An 11,475-nucleotide genomic window follows, 5' to 3' on the forward strand; every position below is an offset into this window, starting at 1 on the left:
TTGCCACGCCCATTGGCAAAATAACTTAATAATTCCTTAAAACCATATGAATATTTTCAGGGGGGGATCTTTGAGTTAGTTTTTATCTCCGTCTTGTTGTGATGACACTCATCTCAATTTGAAGTTGATCAGATGAAAGCCCTGGGACAAGTTCGTCAAAGTAAAAATGTGGAATATGGCCAAAATGGCCACTAAATGCAAAATGGCGGGCTTCCTGTTGCGTTTTTCATAATGCCCCTTGCCACTTTTTTGTTTGTCTGGTCATGATACACCTGGGCTACGATTTTTGTGAAGATCGGTCAAAGGGAAACCTAGGGGCTGCGTTCCAGGGGCCGCTGTTGAGCCATTTTGCCACGCCCATTTCAAATTACTCCAGAATACGTAAATTTTCACCACTTTCTAATTTTCTGCAAAGTTTGGTAAGAAGTTGAGCATGTTGAAGCCTCAAAAAGCCAATTCATTTGGGGTCACTATAATAAGAATAATCCTTACAATTTCCAGAGGGCCTCCCACCGTCGGTGCTCGGGCCCTAAAAAACTGAAACATGCAAAAACAAACTTACGGACAAAGCGTCTCCAAGGCTCAACTCAGGCGGATGCAGTGGATTCAACACCTAAAGGTTTGGACCACATTCGCCGCGCAGATCTAAAAAAACAAGATGGTCGGTTCCCATGTGATCACAAATGACCAACAGCTGTGTCTCGGTTCGGGGGCTGCGTCCTTCAGAGGACGTGTCTGAAGACTCACTGCGTCTCAACTAGACCGTCTCACTTCAAGTGCATCCGACAAACGTGTCTTTCTCTTCCAGAGAAAGCTCCACTGGGAGGATTCTTCCGTTTGTCATGCACAGTGTTGCTTTGTGTGGGTCTAATCCAACAAACTGTTTATCGTTAAAATATTGTAAAATCTGTGCTTTCTGTTTGCATTCTATCGCTCAGTTTTGAATAAATAATCCAAAATGGCAGCTGCTTGTGAAATGACAAAAGAAACAAGGCAGGAATTTTGGATGCAAAGATTTTTTATTCGTGCCATTTGTTCAGGTCACACAGTCATTGACCCTGTCGATGACGGACAGCAGCAACAACATCCACAGATACACACACGTTACAACACACGGTCACACCTCAGTAACGTCTCTCCTGTTCCCTCTCACCACGTCCTTACACGGAAACTCTCCCACTGGTGTTCGTGCACACAGACACACACCTTCACGCTGGCTGAGGCAGGCACTCTGTCGTGAAATCTCATTTGTAACAACTCAGCAAAACACAAGGACCTGATGTGAATTCCACGAGTCGGTTGGCAGAAGACACAAAGATGGAAGTAAATGGACGCGGACACACTTTGGAGAAGTTTTGAACATCCTCTCTTTGGACGTTCTGCTCTCGGTGAAGAGGTCAGGGGTCACCTGGTCTTCACTGGGCTGCGTCAGCGCTGGAGAATCATCTGCCTGCACCTTGTTATCATGCTGCAAAGGCTGTTTTAATCCCTGTCATTCAAATGGTTACTCCCCCACAAAGACAAACAGTAAATGATGCAGAATCTAAGTCAAAACCTGCCTCTGTTGGTTTGTAGTGAGCTCGCCTGGAGTTTGATCTCATTCCCGGAGGAAAGGGGAATGAAATGTAAAATGTACTCTTATATCCAGTGAGTCGGACTAGGGGTCATTAAATCATTGTGCATTTTGCTTACATGAAGATGAATGTACGTGTAGTGTCGTGGACGTCTGGCCTGTAGACGCGTCACTCTGGATTAGAGCCAAACCGATATGAATGTTTTGGAGCTGAGATTAGGGAGTAACACAAAAAGGGAGAAATGAAATTGAGTCTGAATATTTTAGACTTTAATCATGAACTTTGTCATAAATAACTAAAAACAAAACACAAATACAACCAAATAAATAGAATTTGAGTTAGGAAAATAAAACAAAATCTGTTAAAACGCAAATATAAATGCACGACTCTCCACATGGTTTATTCTGCACATCGATCAGTCGGGCTCGTCTCCGGTTCACCTTCCTCAGATCTCATGGGTAGAAACAAAGATGTGGAGTTTCTGCTCACGGGAACATTTATCCATTTATCCAAACATTCAAAGTCAACTTCAGAGTAAAACACAAATCAACAGCAACTGAACAGGCGGATAAAGGCCGTAGTGTCGTTAATGCTGCCAGTCGATGAGAAGAAGCTACATAAATTATATAAAAGTCTGTAGTGGTTATGTGTACAATGTACAATGGGGCAGATTGTTACACCTACAAAATGAGGAGCATAATTATGGCAGGACGAGTAAGAAGTTCAGATTCATAAAGACATTTTGTAGTTTTAAGTCTTCTCAAGGTTTTTAACCTGTAGATTCAACTAAGGGCCAAAGTTGAGTTCAGGTCTGAATTTTTAAATCAAGCTATGGTGACACATTTGGCTCAAAAAGGCTTTTGGCTGATTGAACACATTTATGAACATGGTCATAACTGGGCCCAGATAATTGTTGTGTCACAGTAACATGACTCAAAGATAACAGAAAAAATGTGCAGCATCATCACAAGGTTTATATCCGAGGAGTTTGCATAATTTAAAAACCACGATGATTTATCGAGATGATATTATTCAGTCAGTGCAAATGTGTCAGTGCTGAGCAGACGTCTGCTCTCAGTCATGCAAGTAGTCGACACAGACCCGAGTCTCAAAAGACACAACGTGCAAAATATCAATTACTGAAATAACAGGCAGATCCAGGACGAGTTCATTTCATCCAAGAGAAAGAAAAAGAAACATGGCGATGATGATAACATAGAACGAGCAGGTGAGGAAACCTCTGGTTGTCAGAGCGCAGCCCGGCTGCTCATTGGCAAAGAACTAACATACAGTTTACTGGTCTCATCGTCATCTCACAACTGGCAACCACACATCACAAATAACACAACACATCAGGACGGGAGGCTGATGAATGGCAACTTGTCCCTTAAAAATAAAAAAAGCTTATTCGTACGAACTGAAAACCTTCACTGGCTCTGAGAAATCCAGACAAAAGAGATGAAAAATCAACGATTAGATCTCAGGGCAGCTAAAATCAAAAAGCTGTAATCAGATCCAGGCCAGAGCAGCAGAAAAAAAACAAAACTCTGAAACAAAAATGGAAATGTCTCTGAGTCGTCAGAGGTTGAGATTTTCCCCTTTGGGGCCACAGGGTGAAGCCGGAGGAGACGAGCAAACAGCAACCACAAGGAAAGGCCTTGAAAAAACAGGTAATCCAGGGAAACATGCAATGAAATGAACCATTTGATATCTTTAAATTTATCAGATTGACACAATCACATATTAGAGATTGTTGTGTTTCCAGCATTTGGTGATTGTAGGAGAAACCACATCGTACGGAGCTTTGATCCATGGCGGTTGCTGCTCGCCGCCACCAGACCCATTCTTCCTCGGCCTCTTCCCCCTCTCCACTCTCTTCCTCTCACATGTCCTGCGACCGCCCCTCCCCTCCCCCCTGTGTGAAGTGGTACAACAGTGTAACCTCGTCCCTGAAGCTGTGGCGACCCGTCAGGGGATCGAACACTCCTCCCCGCTGAAGCCGATCGCCGTACAGTTGGGCCTCAGCTCGCCCGGCACACAGGCCCCTCTCCACCAGCCAGTCCACCAGGTCGCTGCCCCGAAACACACCTTCAGGACGGGGCTGTGGACGGGATGGGCACGAAGCAGGAACCTGCTGGTGCTGGTCCTGAGGAGTCGCTGGGTCGTGAGCTTCGTTCGAGGGGAGCTGGGGAATCTGCTCCTCTGGGATATCGGGGTCAGGGATATTAGTTTGGTGTTCGGTCTCCAGCTCAGGCCTGGGTCGGGATGGGAGTGAATATTGGCCGCGGGATTCAGCTGGATCGTGATTTTGGTGAATCTGGTGAAGATCCTGATGTGTGTGCAGGGGCTGATGGGAGGGGGGAGGTCTCGGAAGCCCATCCTCCTCTTCTTCCTCCTCCTCCAGCCCTCTTCCTCCACCAAACCTGTCATTATCAGAGGAAGGATTCACCTGTCGGAGCACTCACACTCTCCCCTGAGCCACTAGGGGGTGATGAAGAGGAGAGGAATGGGGCAGGCAAAGGGAGGCAGGGAGGAAATAAAGGAAATATGAAGGGAAGGAAATAAAGAGGAAAAATAATAGTGGAGAGAATTTCATGTGTTAGAAGAAAAAGCTAAGAAAAGAACCCAAAACTCAAAAAATCCAGCGGCAAGTATTTTAGTCAGTAACCCAGTTATCTGAGAACGTTCACACTGGTAACCGCTTAGCATTAAACAACTTGTGAAAAGGTTAAAACATTAAAGTGGCCATACTATGGTTTTCAGGTTCATGCAAACTCTGCACAGAAAGAACCGGCCAAGCTGAGAGGAGACCCGCAAACATTAGTCCAGTTTCTGAGTAGCAACAGCAGGAGTCACAGATGTTGCTCTGTTAAACATACACTGCAAACTGGTGGAAACACACAGTGTAAATGTCTAATGAGTAAATCTGTGTCGAGAAAAACAGCTGTTTGATGGATAGAAAAGAATAAAAACTATCCACAGTTACAGTAGATAACATGCAAAGAGGATGCAGAGACAAATAAAACTACTGTGGCAATGAACAGGATCAGAATTAATCCCCCTGAGAAACTGCTCAACAGTTCAGATCAGGGCAGAAATAAAGCTGCAGTTTACTTTCTACTGAATTTAACAAACACAGGAACAGGAAGTAATCTGAAATCATATTTACACGTGCTTTCAAAAAGGGGGACACGATGTACTATATGACACACGAAATCAAACACAAACACAAAGTAGTGCTCATACCTGCCAGTGTGTAGTACGTCCTGGACACACTGGTCTTTGTGGTAGCGGACGAACTGGGTGCAGGTGAGTCTGACTTCCTCTGGAACAGCTGAGGGACTCAAATCCTCGCTGTCTCTGCCCTGCCACAGGTTACGCAACCTAACACACACACCAACACAACCATTACTCCTGTGAATCCCATTTGAACATTATTTCAGAGGAAGAAGTCGTTGAAGACTCACCTCTTCTTGAAGGGCAGGATGATGAGGTGTCTGTCCAGACCAAAGATCCCGAAGGACAGGAAACCCTGAGACACAGAGAAAGAGAGAAACATTCACAGCAGCTCATTTAATGTACACACACACGCATGTGCACGCACACTGGTACCTGTCCATAGTTAGCCACAGCACAGAAGAACTGTAGCTCCAGGTAAAGTCTTCCTGGATCTTTGTTGAACAGCCACCACAGACAGCTGGACAGGTTCTGCATAAAGACAGAGAACATTCATCTGTGTTGTAATGTCCATTCCTCTGTATCTGAAGGTTTCAATCAAACACACACACACACTCCTCACCGCTAGCAGGCTGACGATGAGCAGCAGACAGAGCAGAACGTGTCTGACTGTCTGTTTATCATCGGTGGGTTGAAGCCCGGGTGGCGGCAGGTTTAGCGGCTGCTCTGAGGAGGAAGGCTGCAGCCGGTCACACGGCGCCCCACTGTGGTCTGGAGAGGGAAGTAACATTACCACTCGACAGAGTGACCGGGGGAACTGTTCACTTCTAGATATGTTCTTCTGATTAGCAAAAGCAAATTATGAATGTATGAAAAAAATCTTGAGATTATAGCTGTAATCTTGTTCACGTGTTAGAAGAAAACACGTGAACCTCCCTCTGTTTTATTTCCTATATTAATTAATTAGGAGCATTAATATGAAAGAAAGCATTGAAGGTTATTCTATTCAATCTGGCTTTTGGAATCTGTTAAATGTAAATAAAGTCATAAAGTGTGTGTTTGTTACCTGTGCTGTTTGTGTGCTCCCTTTGCGTGCTGGCTATCATGTCAGGCAGCGTCTGAACCGGAGAGAAACTGTGGAGGTCTGACAACACAACAGACACCGTACAAATATTAACTTTCTCTCATCTGTTGAGAATTGAAAGTATAAAGTTATGGACCTCATTTCAGCTTGTTTATAAAGCTCTGTTATTGGGTTAAATGTTAACTGACAGACAGAACACTGTTAACCTGAGTTGATGCTGCCGACGGGGGAATTCGGCAACTGTGTCTGTTGTTGTGGATCCTCCAAGCCACCAGGGGTCCTCAGCTCATCAATAGGTCCAGTTCCAGCAGCTCTGCTCAGAGCCTCGTAACCTCGCTGCTCCCGGTCTCCCTGGCTGAGCCCCATCAGAGAGACTGCACCAAGCACCAGGCTGACAGCGAGCACCACTGCTGTGCTGATTATCTGGAGCAGAGAGCATCACACATATATGATTTATGTTCCTGGGATTCATAAGGAATTCTTTATTGTAGGTTTTTGAATAGGAAATAAATAGAGTTGTGCACAGCAGAGGTAAGAGTGAACACAGGAGGAGTAAACATGAGCTAACCTGAGCTCTGCCGTAAAAGAAAGCAGAGTCCATGGTATCAGTCCGTTCTCCTGCTATCAGAAGACCTCCGACCACGAGGAAGGGGACCCTACACACACACACACACACACACACACACACACACACACACACACACACACACACACAGACACACACAGAATTCAAAACAAGCTCATTTCATTTGATTCTCTGTGTTCTCTGTAACGCTGGACTCACACGCATGCGATGCATTAACTCTTGGCGATGGGCGTGCCCGCCGCTCGGTGTTGGCGCGCTCCTCATAACAACAATAATCCCACTTTTATACTTGGGACACAACATAACCAGCTAATGTGCAATGCTAGCTATCAGGACAATGCTTAGGAGAAGTTCACAGGACATGAAATCCACAACCACATGAACACGCACCAGGTTCACCAGCTGTCTCTGCGTCAGACAGAACCACAAACTAATTTGGCAACGCATGATGTCGAGTTTCGGTTGACGCCTCAAACTAAATCGCGGAGGTCCAGTCTAAATGTCCTCATCTTCGTGCTGACTTACCCCCAACCCAAAATCATGAAGACTCCTGGTCGGAGTCTCAGCAGATCATCTCTGGTAGTCAGGGCCAGACACAGAGGGATTAGGCCTGAAACACAGAACAAAACACACACATGCTAGCACCAGTCGTTTCAGTCCTAAGCCAAACGCAGTCTAATTGATGAGAGTTGATGTGTTGACTGTGACACTCACCTGTCCAAACGTAGGTGCTGTACAAAGAGCCGTACAGCAGAGTGAAGGTGAGGATTTTGCCGACCAGGTTGTCGTCTTGTTTCACCAAGAAGTTCCACAGGATCATACTGACACACACCAGAAACTGAAGCAGAGGACGGTAGAGTCGGTCAAGATAGAATAGGAAAGTGAATGTGAGTAGCTTGGGCTCAGCTTTTCTTTTTCGAGAGAGAAACATGACCTGAACATATCATATAACAAAGTAAAGCACTGACCTGAGCCAGGAACAGATTTAAGGCAAAGAGGTGAGGAAGTCTGTTAAATTTCCTGCTGAGCAACATCACTGCTATGGTCCACACCTGAGAGGAGACACAGACATACGAGCAAATTTCACTTTTGCTTGTGAAAATTCTTCCATCACCACAAAGACTCAAGTAAATAGAGACGAATATTTCAGTATTGACCCACTGGAGGGCATTAAAACGTCTGTGTTACTTCAAGACACATCTGCAAACACTTACCAGTGCTACAAGGCTGACGATGCTAATGTTGAAGCTAACGTTTTCCAGCTCCGTCACCAGGGGGGTCGGGTCCATTAGAGGGATCGTCAATAACCAGGCCGACACGTAGATGATCGGCGCCGACAGAAACGTGCTGATGACCATCCCTGACGTTACCTTGAGAGAAGGACGGAGAGAGCTTTACAGTTTATGGGCTTCGATATTGGTCTTGCAATTTCTACATATCATAACTGCTAAAAGTAGGATTACATCATCAACGGTACGTACCACCTCTAACTCCATATTGTAGTGTGCAGCGTAAATGGCGACACTGGGCGCCGTGGGGAAGACTCCATATAAGAAAGCAAAGTTGGACAAACTGGTGTGGTTGGCATTCGTACTGTTCACTCCCACGTCCAGAATATTAACCATGTCTTTACAGACCAGAGGCATCACCAGGCTGGAGACAAGAGAGAATCATACAGACATCAATACTGACCAGTGGGTGAACTGGTTAAAGATGAAGATGAAGCTGGGAAACACTTTCCAAATACTAAAAAATCCAGATAACTTCTATGTTCATTACATTTTCTACCATGGTTTTGGATGCAGGAGCCATTTTAGCTAGTGGACACTGAAATACCACGTTATTAAAGATGATATACAACTTTATATATGTACTTTCTTCTAGAAAATACTCAAAACACATGAATATCAATAAGGCTACCCTAAATAAAATATAAGAAACACACCATCCCAGTCCCACTTACAGTTTGGCTGTGATGAGGAGAATCAAGGCAACTCCAGTGTCTCTGGTGAGTTTTCTTAGCTGACCAACCTGCCACAGGAACAGAGGGATTATCTTCCATGATTCCATAGGTTTTAATACTGTTAGAAATTAAATTCAAAGACTGAATTAAATGAAACTCACCATCGTGAGGCCGAGGTAAAATAAGGCTGCACCTCCAAAAGAGTTGGCCAGGCCGTCTATGAACTGCGACAGCACAGCAGGGATCCGTTGGCCCAGAGCAAAGTGAGAGATGATTCCCACCATCACCATGAACACTATTGGGTTCTTCAACACCTGGAGAGAGAGACAGCCTCAGTGATAAGGTTTCTAACAAGTCATAGAAAGTTAAAAAAGCACATGTAGGACCTTACAGTTTAACTTGTGGACAGAATATACCTGTAAGACCACAACTCCCAGGATGGCTAGGGTGCTGTGCTGCGGATGACTGGACTGTCTCCATTTCTGCACCTCACAAAGAGCGAAGCCGATGGGGTTGAGGAGCATGAGGGACACCGGGGCGACCAAGTAGATGTACTGGAGGTATTCTGGATATGTGCTACGATACAACGCATCAACTAGAAACAACAGCGACAGAGAAAGAAGGAGATACGAACACTTTGAGTCTTAAACAGTAGTTTTCTTCACTGACGATTTGTGTGAGTGCGATGTGTGTGTTGCCTGCCTCACCTATAGGGTATCCCAAGGCAAAGTCATTGCTTTGTGTAGCAAAGATGGCGTAAAGACCGGCCTTGCTGTACCTGTTTTCTGGACCGGCCACAATCAGTGTCAGCACACACACCAGCACAAACACTGTCACCTGCACACAGGATCAGAGCCAGGAGGTCGAGGATGGGTTTAAATACACAAACTTTAAAAGTGTGAACAAAAGCAGAGAAGCACAAAAAGAAAGCAAACCTTCGCGACCAGGACGCTCCAGAGAAACGCCCAGATGACGTCTCCGAAGTCCAACAGCACCATGTTTTTGAAGAGCAGAGCTGGAAGAGCAAACTTGGACACAAAGTTCCCCAAACCCTTCGACTGGTTCTCCGTGATGACATCGGCCCTGTACGCAGTAATGGAAGAAATAGTTTAATGCACAGATATCAACAGTGGCAAAATATTCGTTTGTGCTCTCTGCGGTATTTGCAACCATAAAATAAACCTTCACCAAAGATTATCTGGTACACTAGGCCAAGGTTGACACACACACACACATACCTGCCGGCAATGTAGCCACACAATATGATACCGAAGCACTCGAGGAGAGCTGGGAACAGTTTGTCGATGGACATGTGGGGCACACCAGCAGTGCCCGCAAGGGTATTATGGGATATGTTCTTCCCGTGAATCAACACATAGCTGTTGGTGGTTTCCATGGTGACGATGGGCTGGGCAATATCGGCACTATGGAGGAAGACAAGAGAAGAAAAAACATATAATTAGTGGCAGGAGCGGGTGAAAAAAGGCAAAATAGAAATAAAGTAACTGTCAACATTTCCACTGGCATGTCTGTCCCTGCCACTGAAGAAGACATTGTCGGAGGAAACAAAGAATAAAAGGAAAAGTGAAAGTGACCGAGTAAGAAAACCAAACAAGACTGAATAGTGAAGCACATTTCTCTCGTTGGCGAGAACTAAAAAGACCAAAGGCTGCAGGACAGACGCCGACCTGGTGCTGTTGTTATTGTTGGACAAGTAAAACAAAACTTTTGCCTGTTTGCTTTGTCTTGTGCGTTTCTGCTTGCTTGACGTTGATCTGTGTACGTGAAGCTGTCGACTCGCTACTTTATCATCACAAGCCTGATCGATGAATCGATGAAAACGTCAAAAAAATGCCCTATCTCGGAATTGTAAAGATAATTTCCTGGATCCGCCCCCTTATCCAGGTCCGCACCTAAATTTAATTTTGCTTTAATTCATTGAGGTCTAACTCACGAGTTCCCGTTCACGTCCAATTTCCTGCCGCGCACCATTACACCTCGGAGCTCGGAATGACATCACACATTAGTTGATGGCATTCCAGTTGCACAGGAACAATGTATACGTTCGCCAGCTAGCCACTGTTAGCAAAAACAGTTCATAATAACGCATTACGCAGCATTTCACGCAAACCGCAGTAGCACGTCCACGGACAATAATAGGACGGTTCTACGTGCGTGACACGTTTAATGACAGTATTGCTAATAAACAGTAAAAACTACACGTCTTGGATTTCGAAATGGTGGGGGGGGTGGTGAGGTTCCTCCAACTTGAGGGGGGGCGTTCCAGTTGGCTTTTTGTATGGGTGCCCAGAATCCCTGGTTACGCCTCTGTGCGTGAACAAACAGTCAGTTGAGTTACCGCAGGGAATCGAACCCGCTCCACTCGATGACGTCTGATTCACGCGGTTCAACGACAGTCGAACTGATGTAGGATCACGTGCAACAGCCTCAGAGGCGAACAGCTGCATACAGCTGCTGAGCGTTAGCTTCAGCTAGCTACATGCTAAAAACACCAGGGGGACACCGCGCGTCACTTGAGCTCTGTCCGCCACATCTGGATGGAGCAGCTGATCCTGGAGCAGCTGGATGTGAAGCTGATAGCTCACCTCTGTTTCCTTCCTCTTCCTCTTCCTCTTCTTCCTCCTCCTCTTCTTCACACACACATGATCCGCTCGCGCTGCTCCGTGTTTTCGCCGTCTCAAGCTCTGACAGCTGCCAGCAGAGGCCACGCCCCGAGCCCGCGACCGACGGGGCGTTCGGCCAATCAGCAGCAGGATGCGCGTCTAAAGCGGACGGTGATTGGGTAAAAAAAGGTGCACGAGCGATGCTGCGTTCATGTGATGAGAAGTCTGATATAAATCTTTTAAATCTAATGTTTTCACAGCACAAGTGGACGAATGAAGAAATGCATCATGGGGTTTTATGGGTTTTTGGTTAAATAGAATATGTCCCTGCTATTTGAAATTCTCCTTTAGTGTCAAGATGCAATAATATCAAAATGTATTACCATTTTAATTAATGAATATTGAACTATTAATTAAAAGCGACACCTTCAGGCACCATGTCCCTGATTTATTTAATTTGTTTACAG

General features: G+C 45.4%; 1 protein-coding gene across 2 annotated transcripts; it reads right to left on the reverse strand.

The window, feature by feature from the left end:
• Positions 1-1,821: 1,821 nt before the first annotated feature.
• On the reverse strand, positions 1,822-11,126 carry gpr155b (G protein-coupled receptor 155b). Of its 2 annotated transcripts, none has more exons than XM_035171930.2 (20): positions 10,991-11,126; positions 9,623-9,808; positions 9,320-9,467; positions 9,092-9,221; positions 8,801-8,979; positions 8,546-8,698; positions 8,385-8,452; positions 7,903-8,074; positions 7,636-7,791; positions 7,390-7,473; positions 7,136-7,259; positions 6,947-7,031; positions 6,404-6,491; positions 6,042-6,258; positions 5,818-5,895; positions 5,374-5,522; positions 5,187-5,282; positions 5,042-5,106; positions 4,821-4,958; positions 1,822-3,997 (listed from the first exon to the last, which is right to left on the reverse strand). In XM_035171930.2, the coding sequence occupies exons 2-20, from the start codon at positions 9,778-9,780 to the stop codon at positions 3,457-3,459; spliced, it is 2,829 nt and encodes a 942-aa protein (XP_035027821.1). In that variant the 5' UTR covers positions 9,781-9,808; positions 10,991-11,126; the 3' UTR covers positions 1,822-3,456. The 2 variants fall into 2 exon arrangements, with proteins under 2 accessions (XP_035027821.1, XP_035027822.1); XM_035171931.2 differs by having other exon boundaries at positions 3,858-4,055.
• Positions 11,127-11,475: the final 349 nt, after the last annotated feature.

The sequence above is a fragment of the Hippoglossus stenolepis genome, chromosome 12 (genome assembly GCF_022539355.2).
Source record: "Hippoglossus stenolepis isolate QCI-W04-F060 chromosome 12, HSTE1.2, whole genome shotgun sequence".
NCBI lineage: Eukaryota > Metazoa > Chordata > Actinopteri > Pleuronectiformes > Pleuronectidae > Hippoglossus > Hippoglossus stenolepis.